The sequence below is a fragment of the Rattus norvegicus genome, chromosome 8 (genome assembly GCF_021556685.1).
Source record: "Rattus norvegicus strain SHRSP/BbbUtx chromosome 8, alternate assembly SHRSP_T2T, whole genome shotgun sequence".
NCBI lineage: Eukaryota > Metazoa > Chordata > Mammalia > Rodentia > Muridae > Rattus > Rattus norvegicus.
In genome coordinates, this window is record NC_141541.1 from 53,061,325 (window position 1) to 53,082,843 (window position 21,519).

A 21,519-nucleotide genomic window follows, 5' to 3' on the forward strand; every position below is an offset into this window, starting at 1 on the left:
TCCCCTAAGTTTCCCTGAACATAAAATGTCGAGAAGCCATCGTGAGGGTTCAACCTGGATACTCTAGAGATAACTTCGGGATTACAGTCGGAGGATCGAGCCTGGCTCCCCAGAATTCCATAATAATAAAACTTTTTCCAAAGTCTGTAGCCAATTTGAAGCAGAATAGCGCAATCAGGTCCTTCTTGAGACTCAAAGAATCGCTGATCAGGGAACCTCGTACGATCCCAGTAATGATCCATGTCCCAGATTAAGGTTGGATCCCGGATGGCTATTTCAAAGGTGACTCCCGCAATGACGTCACTTCCGGCACCACCTGCATGGTCCCGGGGAGCCGTAAAGAGGGTGTGTAAGTGTCGGAAGAGCTGTCGGGATGCAGCAGGCAAGAGGAGCAGTAGGAGGCCGTGGCTGCGCTCTCTTTCCACTGCTGAGCATCCTAGTCGTCCAGGGTGAGTGCGCCAGCTGGCTGGGCTCCACTTCCGGCCGGGGGAGGGGGAGGTCAGGAAAGATGGTCGCTTTTCCGGTTCCGGGTTGGGGGCTCTCAGGAAACCCCCCGCTCGGCTTCTGCGAAGGACGGAAGGAAGGGAAGGTGGGGTTGTGGGATGGTTTTCTTTCCCGGCTAGCACCTCCCACTGCGGAGAGTTGGTTCCCCTCGTCTCTCGACCACCTTGTGTGACTTGACACTACCTTGATGATGCTACGAGGAAACCACAGCGAGCTCAGTCTGCGGACGCTCACTGTTCTTGTGAGATTTTCAGTCCTCCAGGGTTCTGTATTGCTGTGACACCCTGGTGGGAAATGGGCAGTTCTGGATGTCCCGGTTATTTTGAAAGACACAATCAGGGCTTGGAAAAAAAATGAAAAGGAAAAAGAAAGAAAGGAAGAAAGAAAGAAGGAAAAAAAAGAGGAAAACCATGACTTGGAGATTTTTATTTAAGGGGCTTTGAAATAAAACATTTTAGACAAGGGTTATAGTGTGATTTTCTTATAGCAGGCATATTGTTGAAGAAAAGGCACCTTAGCACTTTATAAACATTCTAAAGTATCAGAAAAGACACCACCATTCTTTTGAACTGTTTGTCAGAAAGGTGTTCACATAATGACACTATTGTAAGGTTTGGATAATTTTACTTTCATGTTATTCCAATTTCTAAATTTTCATCCAAACTAATAGCTTTATTTTGAAGTGCAAATATCGTCTGATATACACACATGATTTGTATGTGTGTGTATCTTCCTAAGAAATAGAATACTAGTATAGCTAGTATTAGAATGCATTGTTGTAACATTTCCCTGAAAATAATGGACATTTCTGAAAGGGGTCTTTAATATTGAGTAACTATGAGCACATTAGGTCGCTGAGTCTCATCAGATAACGTGAAGTTTTTATTTATCTGTGACTAATTTGCATGTTGCCAGTACACTCCCTGATCCTTCCCAGCTACCTATGTCATCATAAATGTCCAGTTTTCTCTCTGAGTTCTCTTTATAACACAGCCAGGCCTACTACTGACAGTTCACTTCATATAAACGCATCTTTTTTTTTTCTTTTGTACGGCAGGGTTGTGTGGTAGGGAGATGTCCAAATATTGCCCCACTCAGTCCTCCAGGTTTGCTTGAAGAGATTTTTATTTTGCCTTTAAAACAAACGAACCAACCAGGGTCTGGAGAGCTGGTTCAGTCACTCGTTGCTCTTTTGTAGATTCTGGTTTGAGACCCAGAATTCACACTTGGCTTACTATGATTTGTTGCTCCAGTCCCAGGGAACCCAAGGTCCTCTTTGGCCTTCAGGGACACCAGACATGAAAGCAAAACACCCAGACACATAAAATAAAAAATAAAGGTATGTAGTTCACATGCTTATTCATTCATTAAATATACAGTTCAGCTATTTTTAGTATGCAAGGTTGTGTGGTCATCATTACAAACACTTTTGGAAAATTTTTATCAGCCAAAAGAGAAATCCCATATTCATTCTGACCTTCCTGCAGGCCTTGGAAACCACCAATCTGCCCCTTTAAGCCTTCATCTAGTCTGGGCACCTTATACAAAGTGAGCCAGGCACGCCCCTTCGTGAGTAGCTCTTTTCACTTGGCCTGCCGGCAGTGCTCCTTTTGGCTGTTTGTTTTGTCTCCTTTGAATTGTAGGTGATAGATTTTGCTCTCCCACTAGTGTTTATTTGCCATCCCGCTTCACAAACTGAAAGCCTTACATTGTTACCATGTTTGAATTGGCCTTAAGTTTTAAGTCTGATTCTGCTGATTTCAGTTGGCTAAGTATTCAGAAACAATAGGCTGGGGGCCTGGGGATGTAGCTCAGGGAGGAACGGTGCATGCCTGTAATCCTAGCACTGAGGATGTGGAGGAAGGAGGAGCAGAAGTTCAGGGTTATCCTCAACTATATAGTGAATATGAACCAAACCTGAGAAACAGGAGACCCTGCCTGAAAAACCAAGAGAAGGAGGAAAGGGAGGAGGGGAAGCAGTAATGAAGAGCCCAGTATTACAATTTTCATGTCGTGTCAGTATATGCGTTTAAGATGGGGAGATTTGCATTTGGGAAAATGGGTTGTCTAAAGTTAGGAACTTTGATTTTGTAGTGTTTGATTTCTTTCAGCTCTAAAGTTATTTCTATTAGAATGTGAATTTTGTTCTTCATTAAATGGTTTTGTTAATTTTCATGATCGTTTTATGGTTGGCTGTTTTTACTTGGTCAGAATAAATATTAAGCCAGAGCATGGGGACTCTATCACTTGAAATGCTGAGGCAGGAGGATGGAGTGTTGGAGGCGGTACTAGCCTTGGCTACATAGCATGATCCTGTCTCAAGAAACAAAATAAAATAAGACAAAAATTAAATGTGTGAAAGGATGTTGTGCTAAAACGGGGGAAATTTTGAATGGCTGTAACATAGGATTAGAGAGATTTTTAAGAAGGGATTTGAGAGAAAGAAATATGGAGAGGGAAGAGAAGAGGAGGGGAAAGATAGGAAGAGAGAGACAGAGAGGGAGGGAGAAGAGAGAGGAAGGGAGGGAGGGAAAGGAGAGAGAGCCTGGGGGAGACTCTCTGGAGAGCTGGCTGGAGGAACTACAGAGGTTCTGATTTCTAACTCTAGCCTAGATCTTGTCTTAGGTCTGAAGCAGATTTTGGCAGCCCTTTGCAGTAATGGGATGAGCAGAAATGTTCAGGGTGTGCGAGCGCCTGTTCTCTGCCGCATCCTCTCAGTTTCTTCCAGGTATCCTCTCAGTTTCTTCCAGGTGTGCAAAAGCAGTCATAAACAAACCAGTGTGGCAGTGCTCTAATACAATTCCATGTACATAAAGGTTGAAGTGTTTTAGCACTTTCCTTCGGGATCACAGGAGAGACCGATTGATTTAGACAATCTGGGTTACCTGCAGAGCAGTAGCCCAGAGCAGGGTGACGGCTAATTATTATGAGTTTGCTTCTTTCTCATGAAAGCCGTTTGCTTCCACTTGAGTCATGGGTTGTAGGTTGCTGACCCCTGACATGCCGTTCTCCCTTAGGTATCGAAGACACGTAAACCTCCCCAGAGCCAGACTCATGCCTGGTTTCCCCTCTTTCAGTGAGTGGCTTTTCTAAGTAGAAACTCAGAGTCATTCTTGACACCTTCTTCCCTCAAGCATTAATTTCTCATGGGAAGTGCCTGTGCATTTGTGTGATTTTTTTTCCTCCATCAGTATACCACCCCACTCTAGAAGGGATTATTCAGAATTGATTTTTTTCTGAATGGGTACAGACAGAAGCATCTAGGGAGGCACTGAAAATTCCATAAAGAAGGTGAAGGGGGTGAAAGAGGGAGCAGTGCAAGTGTTCTTACACTAGTAACCATGGTGACCCTCCCAGTTTCTCTCTGCCAGGCTCCCTCCCTCTGGAGTTCTGTCCTGATGGTGCTTGCATTTATTTCATGGAGGAAATGCCATTTATAAATCAGGTGTGGTCATGGCACATGGGTTTAGGTAGGACTGTATTATGGGAATTTCAGAGGAAGAGCTGAGAACTTCAGGGAGTTTGGGGAAGCCATCACAAAGTGGGCTGGTGTGTGAGCGGTGGTGAAGATGTTTAAATGTTGGGGTGGAGTGGGGAGGAACTCCAGCAGAATGGCTGGAATGAGGAGACCTTTCCAGACCAAGACATATTCTAAGAAAAGCATTAGAGGCGTGAAAGGACACAGGATCTTTGGAAAATGATTGGACAGTCCAGGCGCGGTGCAAGGGGTACGATGTAGTTGGCAGGTGTTCAAGAAAGACTTCCTGTTTAGATTTTAATCCACAATGGGGAAGTAGTTCAGGTTTTTTTAGTATGCATATTGTTCACTTTAATAATAATAGTTAATGTTTGTTAAAAGGTTTTTATCTTAAGAACTCTACTAAGCATTCCATGTGTGTTTGTTTGTTTGTTTGTTTGTTTATGTATTGTGGCGTCAGGGAGAGAACACAGGGCCCTTCACATTCCACCTCCGAGCTGTATCCTGGCTTGTACCTGTTGAAAGTGTAGTGGATGCTTGCAGTGATCTTAGGAGGGCTATTCTTTCCATTCTCCAAATACAGCAACTGAAGCCTGAAGAGGTTAGGGAACTATGACCCAGCCCTTATCAGAAGTCAGACTTGCTAGAGCTTGGTGCTATTCTGGCTAGGTTCAAATCTCCTCCTTTAAGCTCTATGTTGTATTTATGTTTTAGGCTAAAGCCATAGGATGAGGGGCATGTATAGTCTGTAGGTTCATTCTACCATTCGGGCTTTAGACCCCACTCTCCAGAACTAAATAGGATTTTTCTTCTTGTTGATGGGTCAGGAGTTAGAACCTGAGAATGGAGGCTCTTCTGACAGAGAAATGAGCATTTACAGTCACATATATGAAGGGACAAATTCAGCATGGCAGTCAGAAAGGGTGCTGTGTGAGGAACCAGATGGCCGTCATTTTTGAGATGGGCTGGATTCTTATTAAAGGCCTTATTAGTGAGCCTCGTCTTGGTCTCCTCCTTTCAGGAGGAATGTGACCAGACTAGATTGTCCAGAGAGAAGTGAGAGAATGATTCAAAGCCGCCAGAAGTACAGGCACTGGGACAATGACTCAGAAACGCCAGCGGTAGGAAAGGTCACAAGCCTGTAGGAGAAACAGGAGGCGATCTCAGCAGGCGTGGGGCGTTGCTGGAGGTAGGTGGACTTTCTGGGTGTTGTGTGTGTTTTAACTCATTTAATCCTCACAGTGACTTGGAGGTAAGCTCCATTTCTGCCAGGATGCGCAAACTGAAGGAGTAGGTAATTTGCTGAGCTGCTCAGAGCTAGCCACTGGGCTGGGGTTTGAACCTGGAGCGTCTGACTTGTGTTCAGTCCTTACACTGTCCTGCCTGTGACAGAAGGACCACACTGGAAAGAATTTCTCTTTTCTGAAATCATACTGTGATCTTTGCCCTTGGCTACCAGAAGAACCTTGGCTTAGTGAGTCAGAAAAGGAAGCAGGGAAAACAAAGGATAATGTTTTAAATTCCTAAAACATGGCTCTCCAGTGTGAGTGTGGGTGTATATTTTTATTCACCAATTCCCCAACATCACAAAGGATCTGTTGGAACAAAGAGTCAGGTTTGTCTGTCTGTCTGTCTGTCTGTTTCCCTTTCCTTCTCCCTTCCTCCTTCCCTTCCTCCCTCCCTCCCTCTCTCCCTCCCCCCTCCCTTTCTCTCCCTTTCTTTCTTGTGGAGATGGAATGTCAAAGTTGTAATGAATGGTTTTTGGAAAGACCACACTCTGTAGGCTTTTAAAATGATATCTTACTTTTCTACTGTAGAACACAGTATATATATATATATATATATATATATATATATATATATATATATATATATATATTCTCCATAATTTACTTTTTTAAATGTTAAGTATAGAACCTAGGGGCCTTCCAAGTTAAGGTAGGTGCTCTGCCATTGAACTACACCTCCTGCCAGCCCTCCATAATTTACTTTTAATAGATGTGTGATTCATTAACCAGCTTTAGGTGAGGAAGCATAACTGGGTGTGGTGTACATACCTGTAATCTCAGGACTTAGAAGGCTGAGTCAGGAGGACTGTGAATTTAGGCCAGTCGGGGTGATATAGCAAGGCCTTGTCTCAAGAAGGAGGAGGAAGAGGAGAGAAAGGAGAAGAGGATGAGGTGGAGGAGGGGGGGGGGGGAGGAGGAGGAGGAAGGAGAGGTGTTAGAGAAAAGGATCAACAGTTTGGAGCACTTGCTGTTCTTCCAAAGGACCAGAGCTCAGTTCCCAGTACCCACATCTCACGATTCACGAGCACTTGTAACTAGCCCCAGGAGATAATGCCTTTTGCTTCCATGGGCACCAGCACTCATGAGGATGTACCCATGTGAGGACAGACACACCTACACGTGGTTAAAAAAATATTAAAAATAAATTCTTTTTTAAAAAGAGGAGGAGGAAGAAGAAGAAGAAGAAGAAGAAGAGGATGAGTAGGAAAGACTAGATAAAACCTTTTTGGACAGTTTTAAAAATAATTTCCCGTTTGTATCTTCTATCCTCATTTTGCTACTGGCTGAGACGCTACTGGCTTCACGCTGGGACCATACTGTGTTTGGTTGAGTCTCTTAGACTTCATAAAAGCTGCTGTATTCCTGGACATGTGTGGTGGGGGAGGGACAGGATGGGAGGGTGGGTATTGTTGCCTTTTAGTTATTATGGTCAACCCTTACTTGTTTGTATTTAATTTAACTACAAACCTGTGATTGGGAAAATGCTAGTGTGGTCAGGTTTTAACTTTTGCCCAACTATTTGGTATGATTTAAGGCTATAAAGCGTTAAATAAAATGTTATTCAGGATTATTAGATCTTAGTTCCTTCTTCCTTGTGGATTTGGCTGGAAATACATTGATGACTCTGGCCCTTTGGGGAGATCACTAAAAATGATGCAAAACACCTCTCATGTTCACTCCCATTTGCGTAATCCAAGAAGTGAACGCATTGTGCGTGTTTCGGCTTGCTCCCAATAGGTGTGCGTATCGTCCTCTCCTTGGAGATTAGTGCAGATGCTCATGTCCGAGGATATGTAGGAGAGAAGATCAAGTTGAAATGCACCTTCAAGTCCTCTTCAGATGTCACTGACAAGCTGACCATAGACTGGACATACCGCCCTCCCAGCAGTAGTCGCACAGAATCTGTAAGTATGGACTTTCCAGAAAGTTCCTTTGAGTGCCTGGCATGGTGACACACGCCTGTAATTTCAGCATTGGTGAGGTAGGAAGACCGGGAAATCAAGGCCATCCCTCAGCAACATAGCAGGTTTGAAGCCAGCTTGATCTACCTTTAAAGAAAGAACGGGAGTGATGGCACCTGCTGTGCAAGTCTGATGACCTGAGTTCGAGTCCCGAGACCCATGGAGGAAGTCAAAAGCTGTCTTCTGACTTCCACATGTACTCCATAGCACTAGTAGTCCTACACACTCACCCCCACATCCAGAAACACACTCGCAGGCACATGCTCACACAGGTGCATATACACACACACATACACATTCACACACTCACACACTCACACACACGGGTGTGCACACACATACCTGAACTACAGTTAAACTTAGAAAAAAGAAATAAAAGAAACTTTTAGAGTGAGCCACACTTAGGCCTCATATTTGTTTAATTACACAGAGCCTTTCATTCTGACATGTAAGACTCTTGTGCATTACCTTCCAGGAAAAAAATGGTCAGAAACCAAGAGGAAATGTGGTTTAGTTTTGTTGCCCTGTTGTTTCCTTCTGTGTAGTGTTACAGCTTTGTTTTAGATCTGATGTACTAGAAAGGGCATCTCCAAGACGTGGGCTGGAGAAATTCCCCACTCACATCGCAGACATCCTTTCTCTGAGAGCTGCTCCAATCCTGCTGTCTCAGTGGTTATATCTGTCTGAGAATCCACACTGTAGATTTATCTTGGCGTTTCCTCTGGCCGTGTAAACACCTGCACTGATTTATATTGCTGCCTTTGAAGGAAGTGGTGACACCTTGTACTGGTGACCGATGTCATTGGTGACAGATGGCCTTGCAATATTAGAAGCAATATACTTTAATCACACATATAAAACATTTATAGCTCGTTTCGCTATGGGTGTTTAATTAGAGATTACGGTGCTGTAATCCCTTTCTCTTTACAGTCCCATCAGTTGCATTGGTCTAGGATGGATGCTGTTTAAGAATGCATTTGAATTGGGGCTGCAGAAATGGTTCAGCAATTAAGAGCACTGGCCATTCTTCCACAGAACCTGGGTTCAATTCTCAGCACCCGCGCACGCACACACACACACACACACACACACGCTGGCTCACAATATCCTATAACTCCAGTCCCAAGGAGAGCTCAGACACCCTGTTCTGACCTCTGTGAGTATGTCATGCACTACACGGACATACATTACCGGCAAAACACTCATACATATAAAATAAAATAATCTTTAAAAACTGTTAAAAAAGAATGTGTCATAGACATATATAAATTGAACCTTTTTCTTCCTTCCTTTCTTCCTTTCTATCTTTTTTTCTTTCTTTCTTTTTCCTTCCTCCTCCTCCTCCTTCTTCTTCTCCTCCTCCACCTCTCTCTCTCTCTCTCTCTCTCTCTCTCTCTCTCTCTCTCTATTTACTTGTATGTGCATGCCACTTTGAGTGCATGGATACGAGAGGACATCTTGCAGAATTTTGTAGTCCTCTTCACCCACCACACAGATCCTGGGGATGAACTGAGGACATCAGGCTTAGTGGCAAGGTGCCATAGCTCACTGGGCCATGTCACTGTCCCTAGACTGGATTTTAGAAATTGCTCTTTATTCTGTCTTCCCTCTTTGCTTTGAGTTATGCCCTCGGAGCAGTTACTGAGTGCCTGGTGTGGTGTGGGGTGGGTAAACATAGCAAAGGAAACAGGACTGCAGTCAAGGTTCCTGCTGCTTTAGATTTAAGTAGTTCACTGTCTTCTGAGTCGTCAGGAAGCTATGGTGACCTTATTTGGCTTTGCTTCCTTGTCCAAAAGTAGGGCAGAGTGAGCAGTAGGAGCTTCCTGGGTCAGACACCTTATATGTAGGCAGCACTTCTAGAGTGCGGCTCTGTGAGGCCGGGTGGGGGTGGGGGGCTGCAAGCTCATCTGAATTAGAATCAGGGGCACCGAAGAGTCTTGTAACTCCAGGGTGCAGTGATGTGGTTTGTCCCGCTTGTCAAGGAGTGAGAATTGAGGCTCACTAATTGAACGTGTGTGTAATCCATGAGTTACATCAACCCAGAAGGTTGGTGGGGGAATTTTTAAGCTTTTTATCTTGATGGTCAAGGAGAGGCCTTGTCTTTTCAGACACAAGGTCTTCCTCTGTGCCTCAGTCTGTTCTTGAGCTTGGTGTATGATCCAGGCTGGGCTCACATTCACAGCACTCCCCCTGCCTCAGCCTCCCAAGTACCCGGGAGTTGAGGCACTCAGCATGGTGGTGGTTCGCTAGGCCGCCTCTCTCTTCCCCTTTGGAGCATTTGTTACATTTACATCAGTCCTTGCTGTCTTACCAAATGTAATCCCCACGAGGATGGAGGCCATGGCTGTGTCCTGGCCACTGTGTCCTGTTCTGTCACACACCCAGAACATGGGATGTGTGCTAGGTATGTAGTCTTGATGAAATTAGCCAGTGAGTGACACAGCACCTTCTCTGAGGAGTAGCTCTTAAAAATTGGGCAATTTGGTGGTTGGCAATGCCTGGTTCCCTAAGCAGGAAGGAACAAAGTAAACAAAGAAAGAGGAAAGCCTCCTGTCTTACATAAGAATCGTGTTGTCATCTGTGCCTGTCCCACCTTCAGTGTAAATATGTGCTTTTGGGACCGAGTGTCCAGTCACCAACTCCAAAGCAGTATCGTCTCAATACAGCAGATATCCACTGCATGCTTATCAGACATTTGATGTGAGCCTCGTGTTAAATGTCACCAGAGATAACTTGAGAGGGGTCGGATTGTGTTACATCTGCCCAGTGATTTGGAAAAAAAAAAATCTCCCTTTTGTCACTTGCTCACCGTGTGCCTTTGAGTAACCTGTTTCATGTTTTTATTTGGGTCCTGTTTCTCTCCCTATACTTTCAGAATAATTACAGCTGCCTCACACGGCTTGGTGGCAGTGTAAGGGCCAAGCGGATGAACATGTAAAGTCATTTGCAAACTGTGATAAACAGACATTGGGTGTAACCTTAGGACTCTGTTTCTCTATTTCAGCACTGTTAACTGTTAACCTGTGAGGCTGTCTAATGCATTGTGGGAAGTTTAGTGGGTGCCATACATCAGTGGATGTGCAGAAAACTCAGTGTCTCTGATGATAAAGGAAATGCCCCGCAATGAGATATCACCTCACAGACTACCAGAGAAGCTATTATAAAACACACAAATTATGGGGCTGGAGAGATGGCAATGTGATTAAGAGTATACCCTGTTCTTACAGAGGACCAGAGTTTAGTTCCCAACACCACATTGGGTGGCTCACAGTGGCCTATAGCTCCAGCTCCAGGGGATCTGATACCCTCTCTGTCCTCTGTGGACACCTACACTCATGTGTGCATACCCATACACACATAATACAACATAATCAAAATAAAATCTTAAAAGGACAGATTATATTAAGTATGGGCACAGGTTGGGGAAAAGGGAAATTCACTAATGTAAATAATGCATCTATGTCAGCAAATGACACGGCAGTTCCTCAAGGCCAAACATCATGGGGAAAGGTAGCTTAGTGATAGAACTCAGTGTACACAAGGCTTGGGGCTCAGCTGTCAGCATCATGCAGGGAAGTCACGTTGTGCTCCACAGACACACAATTAGAAATAGTAAAGTTAAAACTTGTTGGGAAAAGAGAATCTGCCCATATTGCAAAATGTTTTGTGGAGAGTAAAGTTGCCCCTGCCTGAGAGTTAGGAAGAATTTAGAAGAAAGTTATTCTCTATATGTCTGTCTGACTCTGTGTGTGTGTGTGTGTGTGTGTGTGTGTGTGTGTGTGTGTGTGTGTGTGTACATGCCCTCAGAGGCCAGAAGTGTGGAATCTCCTGGAGCCGAAGCTGCAGGTGACTGTGAACTGCCTGATGTGGGTGCTGGGAACTGACCTGAGGTCCTCTGGAAGGGCAGTGCTCTCAGTCACTGAGCCATCTCTCTAGCCACAGAAAATATTTAAGGGTTGAGATCACAGACTTGCCTGTCAATTCTTTTTTCGGATCAGTTTTATTAACCTGTCTTTCTAAGGTAGAGATGAGAAAAGTATTAAAATCGAACAACAACGACGAGACTACTAGGGGAAGAGAAGCCCTTTTACGCAGTTCTTCTTTTTTTTTTTTTAACATCGATCTACTCAGCTGTTCATGTCATTGTGTTTCCCAAGTTAACCTTGTCTCTCATGACGTTGCTTTCTCAGATCTTCCATTATCAGTCCTTCCAATACCCGACTACAGCAGGCACTTTCCGAGACCGGATCTCCTGGGCCGGAAATGTCTACAAAGGGGACGCGTCCATCAGCATCAGCAACCCCACTCTAAAGGACAATGGGACGTTCAGCTGTGCTGTAAAGAACCCTCCAGACGTGTACCACAACATCCCCCTAACGGAGCTCACCGTCACCGAGAGGGGTAAGCGGCTTAGCACCAGTCTCCTCCCATGCTGCGACTCTTCTGGTCCTTTCCGGAACTTACTCGTTGACTTGGAGGATCACTGTGTCAAAGTCGTCTTCGTGTGCCTGTTGAGATTAATTGTTAAAACATTTAAAAAAAAATTTAATTTGTGATGTGTGCTGCATGCAACGACATGTGTATAGGAAGGTCAGGAGATAGCCTGTAGGAGTCAGTGGGAACAGCCTTAAGCTTTCTCACCAGCCATTAGGATATACTTTTGGAAAACTTAATATCCTCTCTCAATGTCGTCACAGCTTCTGCATTGCCTTTTCCAATGGTCTTCAAGTGGCCAAATGTCTTGTGGAATGTTGGACAATCCCCCACGTTAACGAAGGGTGATGATGTGTGATGTTGAAGTCACTTAGGTGACCCGTTAAGTTGACACCATAAGTTATATGATTGTCCTGTGCATGGAGTTCCCCCAGAGATGGGCAGTACTACATTTCTTTTACTTACAGTTTCCTTCTCTTGTGGAGCAGAAGTCATGAATGGCTTTTCTCGGCGTATCTCACTGGTGACTATTAAATGACTATTTAGGTTTGAAACTGGATTTGAACCAAAGACACAGAAATACATTATGAGTTGTTGTAATTACCCTTCTGTTTCTTGGGGCTTCCCTCACTCCCCTACTTCCTCTTGCTTGCCTTCTCTGCCCCCTCTCCTGTCTTCTCTGCCTTCTCTCCTGCCTTTCCCGCTCTCCCTTCCTCCTCACTGTTTTCTTTGTCATAGTGGTCATCTGCTTTGACAATGACCTATATCACATTTACATAGTCATACTGTGGGCAGGAATAGATTTTGTTTTTCTAGAAGGCAGTTTAGTAATAGAAGTTATAGTTCTTAAAATTATGTTCCCTTTGATCCTACAATTCTACTTCAAAGTTTTATCTTAAGAAGACAGAGCTAAACACCAGGATGGCCATCCTAATATTAATCAGTAGAGTCAAAGTTGAATGTTCAAAGTTAGAGAATTGATTTGCAAATTGATTCAATATAGTAGAATACTATGTACTGTATTTGGAAGGCTATTTATTTATTTATTTATTTATTTATTTATTTATGCATTGGTCAGAGCCTCACTACGAAGCTCTGGCTGTCCTAGAACTTACTTTGTAGATTCCTAGGCTGGCCTTCGACAGATGGAGATCCACCTGCCTCTGCCTCCTAGTGCTGGGGTTAACAGTGTGCGCCTGGTAGGAGAGCTTTTAAAACCAGCACCTTTTTAATCACAAACAGATTTATCATATGTTAATCTAAAATCGTGTGAATAATAGGACCCCTGCTTTTACAAACACACATCCTGCTCCCACATGTGCTTTCAGACTCTTGGAAGCAGAACGGATTGGTAGCCATATGTTACTTGTAGGCAATGGAATTATGTGTGCATGTTTGTGCTTCCTATATTTTATATTCTTGATGATGCATTCGTTCCTTCTGTAATTAGAAATGCCTGAAGCCGTGGTCTCCCCCCTTGTATTTTCTACAGGTTTCGGCACCATGCTGTCCTCTGTGGCCCTTCTCTCCATCCTGGTCTTTGTCCCCTCGGCAGTGGTGGTCATTCTGCTGCTGGTGCGAATGGGGAGGAAGGCAACAGGGGTGACTAAGAGGAGCAGGTCTAGCTATAAGAAGTCTTCCATTGAAGTTTCCGATGAGTAAGTCCCACTGGCGTCCCCAGCAGCAAGCCTGGTCCTCTTCACAGCCATGCTCTGGTGCAGCACTGCATCTCATATCCACACACATCTTCTCCCCTGCTGAAGTTTGGTCCACCGCTGCGATTTCCTTCCAAATGCAGTCGCTCCATGAGGGGTGTCAGAGGAAGGCTATAGTGACATTTGTGGGCGTTGTCACAGAAGGCAGGATGAACAGGGCGCTTAGGCTACACATGGCTTCTTCCAACGGCTTCACACCGTGCGGTACTGGGGCTCTGCATGTATTTTTGAGCACACGTCTCGTTCTCTCAAAACTAAAATGAAACACCAAGTCCTATTTTTCTCTTTCACTTTTTTTTTTCTGGCACTGAGCTAATGTCTCCTAACAGAATATTCATACGCAATGGAGGAAGCTTTGAGAGTAGCCTGAAGGGCAAAAGAAATTTAAATGTGCGTGTGCTGTTCTTGGTCAGCAGATGCTCTGAAAGGGCTAAATAAATGTGGTTATTGTCTTAGTCAGTGTTGTACTGCTGGGAAGAGACACTATGACCAAGGAATGTTAGTAAGAGAATTATTTAATTAGGGGCTTACAGTTTCAGAGGCTTAGCCCACTGCCATTGTGGTTGGGAGCGTGGCAGTAGGCATGAGGTAGTTGACAGCCACATCCTAATCTTTAGGGAAAGGGGGGTGGGCAGCACGGGCTTTTGAAACTTTGAAGCCCACCTCACTGACATACTGTCTCCATGGGCCACATCTCCTAATCCTTCTAGTCAAAGGGTTATTCCCTGGTAGCAAAGCATTCAAACATCTGAGCCTATGGAGGCCATCCTCATCCAGATCACCGAAAGTTACCAAAAGCATTTATCCACCACCATTGGGCCAATGAGCAGGCACAATCCAATAGTTCCCCAGGAAGAGATTTACTTTGTATGTTTGTTTGTTTCTTGAGATGGGGTTTCTTCTCCACTAAGTCTGGGCTGTCCTGGAACTCGCTCTCTAGACCAGGCTGGCCTTGAACTCAGAGACCTGCCTGCCTTTTCCTCCCAAGCGATTAAAGGCGTGCACCACCACTTCTCATATGAGATTTACTTTTTAAAAAAAATATTTATTATGTATACAGTGTTCTGACTATATGTATGCCTGCAGGCCAGAAGAGGACACCAGACTATGTTACAGATGGTTATGAGCCATCATGTGGTTGCTAGGAATTGAACTCAAGACCTCTGAGAAAACATCCTGTGCTCTTAACCTCTGAGCCATCTCTCCACCCCAAGATTTACTTTTTAAAAGGAACAAAAACCTTTACTCAAGCTCTGTAGCCAAACGGTGCACACCTTTAATCCCAGCATTGAGGAGTCAGAGGCAGGTGGATTGGTATGAGTTCAAGACCAGCCTGACTTACATGATGAGCTCTAGGCCAGTCAGGGCTACATAGTGTGATCCTGTCTCAGCAAAACGAAACAGCCGAAATAGTTATGTGATGTTTCCCTTGTCTGTGAAAGGGCCTTTAACCATTAGGTGAGGGAGTCTTATTTACTGGAGATAGACTTCCTATCCCAAGGCATCTGTAACATGCATGCACACATGCACACACGCACACACGCACGCACGCACGCACAGAACCATCGGTGAAAACACCAGTCTGTTTCTTTTGTTTCTTTTTCTTTTTCTCTTTTTCCCTTGTGTCTGTCACGCATATTCCTCTTTCTATGTGGCTAAGAAAGAGGCATTAAATTGTGTAACAGTTTCTTTCCCACAGAGGAATGCTACAACTGCTACCATAAGGACAGCTGCAGACCAGTAGCTGTGGAACCAATGTCTGTTTCTAAGGACAGTATATGAAACCTCTGAGGTCTGATCCCAAGTCACTTTCCATCGTGTGCTCTCTCATTCTGTCCATAGTCCAACTACAGTCAGCTTGTGTTTTATTCTCCTTGATATACTCTAGTCATTTATGTGTGTGCATGTATCTCTGTCTGTCTGTTCTCTTGCCCATCCATCTATTTGTCCGTCCATTTTTCTCCCCCACTGCAGTATTCCTAGAATCGCCCCCTTCCCTCTCTTCTTAGTCTGGAAGCTTTCTTACCCGCCAGGACTGAGCTGAAACGTTCCCTTCCTATCATACTCCTTGAGTCCCGAGCAGAGGACTGGTTCCTCCCCATGCTTTGCTGCATGACAGTTCCACCCTAACCTTAGAACACTGTCGTATTGTATTACACATCAGTTCTTACAGCTCTCACCGCCTGGGGTTGGGAGCTCATCCACAGACCGGGTTCCATTACCTCTCTTCCCACCCAGCATGGCCCCTACACCGTGGCTGCTGCTCAGTACTTTTCTGTGTGACGGTGACCAGCTGCTATTTATCTAGCCCTGGCTGGGTGCTCTGACACGTGTTTCAGGTCCATTTATTTATGACATGTTCCTAAGGGCTCTGTTTAAGGGTTGGCTGTAACACCAGATTCACGTGATTTCAATACCTGAGCTGGGAACGGTCCCCCGTGGTAACAGTGACAGTTGAGTTTGCTTTGTGTTCTTCCCACAGCACTGACCAGGAGGACAGCAACGACTGTATGTCCAGGCTTTGTGTCCGCTGTGCGGAGTGTCTGGTAAGTGCCCTGTTTCTTCTGTTTGGTGTTTTCTATCTTTCTGCCTATTTAAGGATCTTTTGCTCTCAAGAACAACAAACGTAGGCAAGTCAACACAGGAAAGTATGAACCAGGCTACCAATTCTCAACCTGATTTTTTTTTTGAAAAAAAATTAAGATTTTTTTAAAAATCTGAGTGCTTTGGCTGTGTGTTTAACACATGTACACATGTCTGCATAACACCTGTACACCTGGTGTCTGCCAAAGCCAGAAGAGGGCATTTGACTGCCTGCAACTGGAGTTACAGATGGTTGTGAGCCACCATACGGGAGCTGGGAACAAAACCCAGGACCTCTGTAAGAGCAGCAAGTACTCTTAACTGCTAAGCCTTCTCTCCAGTCCTCATTAAAAAGCAAAACGAAACAGTTATGCTACAGTGAGTGCATGGAGGCCAGGGGACGACCTGTGGGAGTTGGTTCTTTCCTTTTACCATGTAGGGCCCAGGGATCAAACTTCCATCAGGATTGAGAGCAAGCTTCTTTACCCACTGAGCCACCTCACTGGTCCATGATTTTATTTTTTACCTCATGGGTATAGTTAGAATTCTTAAGTTAGGAAGGGGGCCGTGTAAGCTGCTGACTGACAAAAAACAAACCAGAAGTTTCCAGACTCAGAATCCTGAATTTAACTTCTGATGAACCCTGGCTTTTTTTTTTTAATAATTTATTTTTCTAATTTATTGTTTTGACTGCTTGTATGTCTGTGTGGCGGTGTCAGATCCCCTGGAACAGGAGTTATAGACCACACACAGTTGTGAGCTGCTATGTGGGTGCTGGGAATTGAACCCAGGTCCTCTGGAAGAATAGTAGTCAGTGCTCTTACCCTCTGAGCCACCTCTCTAGCCCCCCAAACCTTGGTGTTTTTAAGAAATTCCCAATGTAAGCCTTTTAGGTGACTTGATTGATGTCATTTATCATCTTATTGGAAGGTTCCCATGTTGGTTTAAATCTTTAGAGACCGTGTCCCTCTTTGAGTACACGCAGTGACACAGGCTTGTGTGGCTGTCCTGGGATCTCAGGAGGAGGGGAGACTGATGTGGTGCATCAAAATCAACTTGTAGCCTAATGTTGAGCACTCCTGTCACTGGGCCCTCTCTGTACTCACCGCCACACCCGGCACTTCACTGAGTGTGGACTGTCACTCTCTGAGCTTTCTTCATTAACTTTACTTCTGTGAGCTTGAGTCTCCTTTGTGAGAGGAGAAAGAGTTGTTTATGAAGAAGGACCCAGTTCCGATCTCTGGGGTCTGAATGCTTTGATAACAGTGTGGAAAGCAAGGAAGAAGGTCAAGAGTGGAATCTGCTTGAGTCAGAAAATTAATAGAGCAGCCAAGAGTCAAAGAATTAATAGAATAGCTTGTAAGGCTTTGGTCACCTGGACTCTTGACAAATGAAATGGAATACAGTAGAGGGGGCTGATGGGTACTTTCAAAGTTCAGTCCAGCTTTTGTGTTGAGACTGGTAGAAGGGACCAGAGCAGGCTCAGAGAGACCCGTTAGTAGGCATTAGCAATAACTTAAGTGAGAAATAACTTAAGTTTGAAATGTGCAGTGGGCAGTTATCTTTTCTGAAGAGAGGTTGAGTCTGCAGATTCAACATAGGAGCCATTAGGATATTCAGGAAATAGATGGATGCCTAGATGTGTAGGAGACTTCAAAGGACTATGCCTGGACTTCTCCAAGGCTCCTAGACTAGAGAGACAAAGAGGAATTAGCAAGAGGGTGAAAAGAGAAGTTGGAGGAGTTATTATCTGTAGTAGAGATGGCAAGAAGTGGTTGTATTTTGTTTCCCTAGCTTGAATGCCAGAATAATTTACTGGCATTTGAGAGAGAGAGAGAGAGAGAGAGAGAGAGAGAGAGAGAGAGAGAGAGAGAGAGAGAGAGAGAGAGAGAGACAGAGAGAGACAGAGAGACAGAGAGAGACAGAGACAGAGTGACAGAGAGAGAAACAGAGAGAGAGACACAGAGAGAGAGAGACAGAGAGAGAGAGAGACAGAGAAAGCAAGAATTATTCTAGAAGTTTTGGGTAACCAGTAGACTAGAACCAACATTTTCTAGAGCAAGACTTAAAGTGTTTTCATTGAAACTTAAGATTTTATTTTACGTGTATGGGTATTTTGCTTGCATGTATATCTATGCACCATGTATATACAATGCCATGGAGGTGAGAAGAGGAAATCAGATAATCTGGAGATTGAGGGACAGATGGCCATAAAGCACAATGTAAATGCTGGCAATCAAACCCAGGTCCTCTGGAAGGGCAAAGAATGCTCTTAACTACTGAGTTATCTCTCTAGCCCCAGAGCAAGATTTAAGAGTAAAACCAGGAGTTGAGTGTGAACATACGAAGTTTGAAATGTGCAGTGGGCAGTTATCTTTTCTGAAGAGAGGTTGAGTCTGCAGATTCAACATAGGAGCCATTAGGATATTCAGGAAATAGATGGATGCCTAGATGTGTAGGAGACTTCAAAGGACTAAGCCTGGACTTCTCCAAGGCTCCTAGATTAGAGAGACAAAGAGGAATTAGCAAGAGGGTGAAAAGAGAAGTTGGAGGAGTTATTATCTTGGGGGATGGGGAAGAAGTCCTTCAAGAGCTGTAAGTTCACTGTAGATGGTTTGGTGATGTGGAAGCTATTGGTGGCCTTGGCAGAAGTAGCTCCACGGGGTCAGTGAGGGTGAAAAGGACTGGGGAAGGGGCAAGAACCATCACAAAGATAAGCTGGAGGAAGTGAGTACTGACAGCTCCTCTAAGGTAGGAGGCAGAGGAATGGGCAGCAGGTCGAGAGGAGCGCTTTCGAGTCAGAGTTACTTTCTGTGATGAGGAAAATGGGGCACCACATTTCCGTGTTATTGTGGATGAGCCAATGGAGAAGGAAAAATTGATGTTGCAGGAGAGAGAGAAGGTAGGATTACCAAGTTCATGCTGGAAGGCGTCACAGGAGGACACAGTAGCTGTAAATAAAGGCATAAGAACAGTAGAGAAAAACTGGGCATGGTGGTGCTCACCCTTAGACCCAGCACTCAGAAGGCAGAGGCAGGCAGATCTCTGAGTTCAAGGCCAGCCTGGTTTGCAGAGTGAAGTCTAGGACGGCCAGGGTGACACAGAGAAACCCTGTCTCAAAACACAAACAAGCAAACAGAAAAACAAACAAACAAACAAACAAACAGGACAGTTGAGAGGCCAAACAGACAAGGCCATACACATGTATGTGAATCCAATGGTAGAGTCATGGATGTTCTTCGCCATCTGCCTTCCCTCTTAATGGCAGGAGAAAGCAGGGCCGTGATCTAAAATGATGGGAAGAGGAGGGATCAGAGAACAGTGGAAAGCATTCAGGTATGAAACAGTTGTAGAAGAATGGGAAAATCAGGGCCAGTGATAACAGTACTAGCTACCCAAGCTTGAGGACCTGTGGTTGGTCCCTGGAACACCAGTGAAGGGGATAATTCTTATTTTCTAATCTCCATATGTGTGGGTATACACAAGCACACATATATACTCTCTAAGACAGTCAGTCAGTCCGTCCGTCCTTCAGTAATAGTGTTTTAAAGACCAATAGAATTAAGACCCAGAACAATCTGATATACCAGATAGCACTAATGGCCCATTTGAGGTCACAAGTGATGAGGTATGAGTTTGAAGAGTGGCAGTGAGAAGAACTGCCCTCGAAGGAATGTTATAGAGTGCTGTGCACAGTGCCAGAAACTCACCTATTGCTCCATGCTCATCTGTGAGGTGTGTGTGTGTGTTTTTTTTTAATCCCCATTTCAGAGATGCTGAAATGGTTGTAAAATAATGATTCAATGTCCTTTAGCTAGAAAGGTTGAACTGAGGTAAATGAGCCCCTAACCCCAGCCCTGCACGTGCTGCTGTAGGCAAGCATGTTTGCTTGTATGCCGAGGTTCTAAAATGCAGTCATCAAGGGAAAGGGACTTCAAAGCAGAAATCAACCTGGTAGACAGATTGTATTGAGGTCCTGTGAGGCCCCATGGAATATAGCTGTGTTATCAGGGATGTCTCTCGGTGGCTACCCCAAGCTTAGTTCCATTTAGAGACCCTATACACATGGTCTTTGTCTATATCTGACTGTGACATTGTAGAACACATACATCTGCTATTCTTTCCCCCACAGGATTCAGACTATGAAGAGGCATACTGATGAAGTGTGTGCGATGCATGAAGTATTACCTAACGACAGGAAATATCTCATTCCCCTGGGCCAGGAGTGCCACTGGTGGGGACAGCAGTGACAGAAGATTCTGAAGGTCATCAGTGAAGACCTTAAGGACCATTTATTTATTGAAGAAACATTTATTTTGTATTTATAAACTGTTCAGAAACTCCCAGAAGGGACTCATGACTTCCCTTCTTAATACACTCTAACTGAACAAAGAAAGTCTCGGACAGAAACACCGTGTTTAGTTTACCTACGCTCTTGAATGTAGTTCGAGGTTTCTTCCAGTTGCCTGATGGAGACCAAATGTCTGTCACTCTGCTGATGCCAAAATTGTACTTTTTAAATGGTGTGGAACTTGTAGCTTCCTGATGATGTGCCAATGAGCAACGAGCCCATTTGGGAGGGAGAGCCTTTGTTTCTTCTCCACGGATGTTCTCCGGTCAGCATTCAGTATGCACTACTTGGTTTAAGGGTCATCAGCTGTGTTTAGGTGACATGGAGTTTTTGACCCTGATTTCTTTTTGACTCAGTAGGTTTACAAGTTGTAGGCTTCCACTGGGTCTGTTAAGTATTAAAGTATTGTCAATTTACAGTTAAGGAAACAGTTTTCAATGTAGCAGAGTCTTTCTCATTTGCCTTTCTAGCTACACTTTGGGCCAAAGAATCTTTGTTATTTTGTGTCCCTGCAGCTGACTAATTTGTGGTTTCCTTCTTGGTTTTTTAAGTCAGAGGCAAGAAATGCCTCTTAAGAAGGTTTTCAGTGGCAACTTAGGAAATATTTTTTGTAGTCTTTTGCTTTGAGTCTTTTCACTTTTCTTGTGTTCTAGTTTAGAACTTTATCTGGTTCTAACTTGCACCAGCAGTGGTCATTGTATCTGCAAGCTGGCCCTCTCAGTACTGGAGATGAGGAAGTGAGGTTGTGCAGGACATCTCCCCTTCTTCCCTCAGTGCCTTGTAACCCACACCTCTCCTCTCCTCTGGTGACTTATTTCTTAGTTTACTTTATACTGGGTTTTCTGTAAACCGCTAAGATGTGCCTGACTTATCGGAAGGACTGTCTTGTGTGCAAACAGCCCTCTCCAGAAAGAGTCACTAATGACCTCTCCCCCAGCCCTGGTTGTTTCAACATGGTAGTTTTCTTCATGGTTCTTCCCAAAGTAACTTGGGAGGCCGCCATATTACAGTGTTAAATACTACGTATCTTATAAAAGTGATTCTAGTTACCATGAAGATCTTACATTTGAAACTAGGATCATTAACTCTTGAAAGACTTGCTAATCTACCTGCCGATTCGTGATGGCTACTTGGTTCTGATCCCCGGAAGAGGTAAAGGGGTAACTGGCATTTCGTATTTCTGGTGGTTAGATTCCAGGGTTCT

General features: G+C 44.4%; 1 protein-coding gene and 1 non-coding gene across 2 annotated transcripts; one reads left to right on the forward strand and one right to left on the reverse strand.

Moving 5' to 3' along the window:
• The first annotated feature begins 317 nt into the window (after nucleotides 1-317).
• Nucleotides 318-20,553, forward strand: Mpzl3 (myelin protein zero-like 3). The gene is given in 6 exon segments (NM_001108760.1): nucleotides 318-449; nucleotides 7,009-7,175; nucleotides 11,423-11,633; nucleotides 13,159-13,324; nucleotides 15,864-15,927; nucleotides 20,097-20,553. Coding segments are annotated over 6 exon segments (711 nt in total). The 5' UTR covers nucleotides 318-373; the 3' UTR covers nucleotides 20,124-20,553.
• On the reverse strand, nucleotides 15,002-15,133 carry Snora41b (small nucleolar RNA, H/ACA box 41B). Its single transcript, XR_015628301.1, has one exon. It is a non-coding gene; the product is annotated as a small nucleolar RNA SNORA41 (small nucleolar RNA).
• Nucleotides 20,554-21,519: the final 966 nt, after the last annotated feature.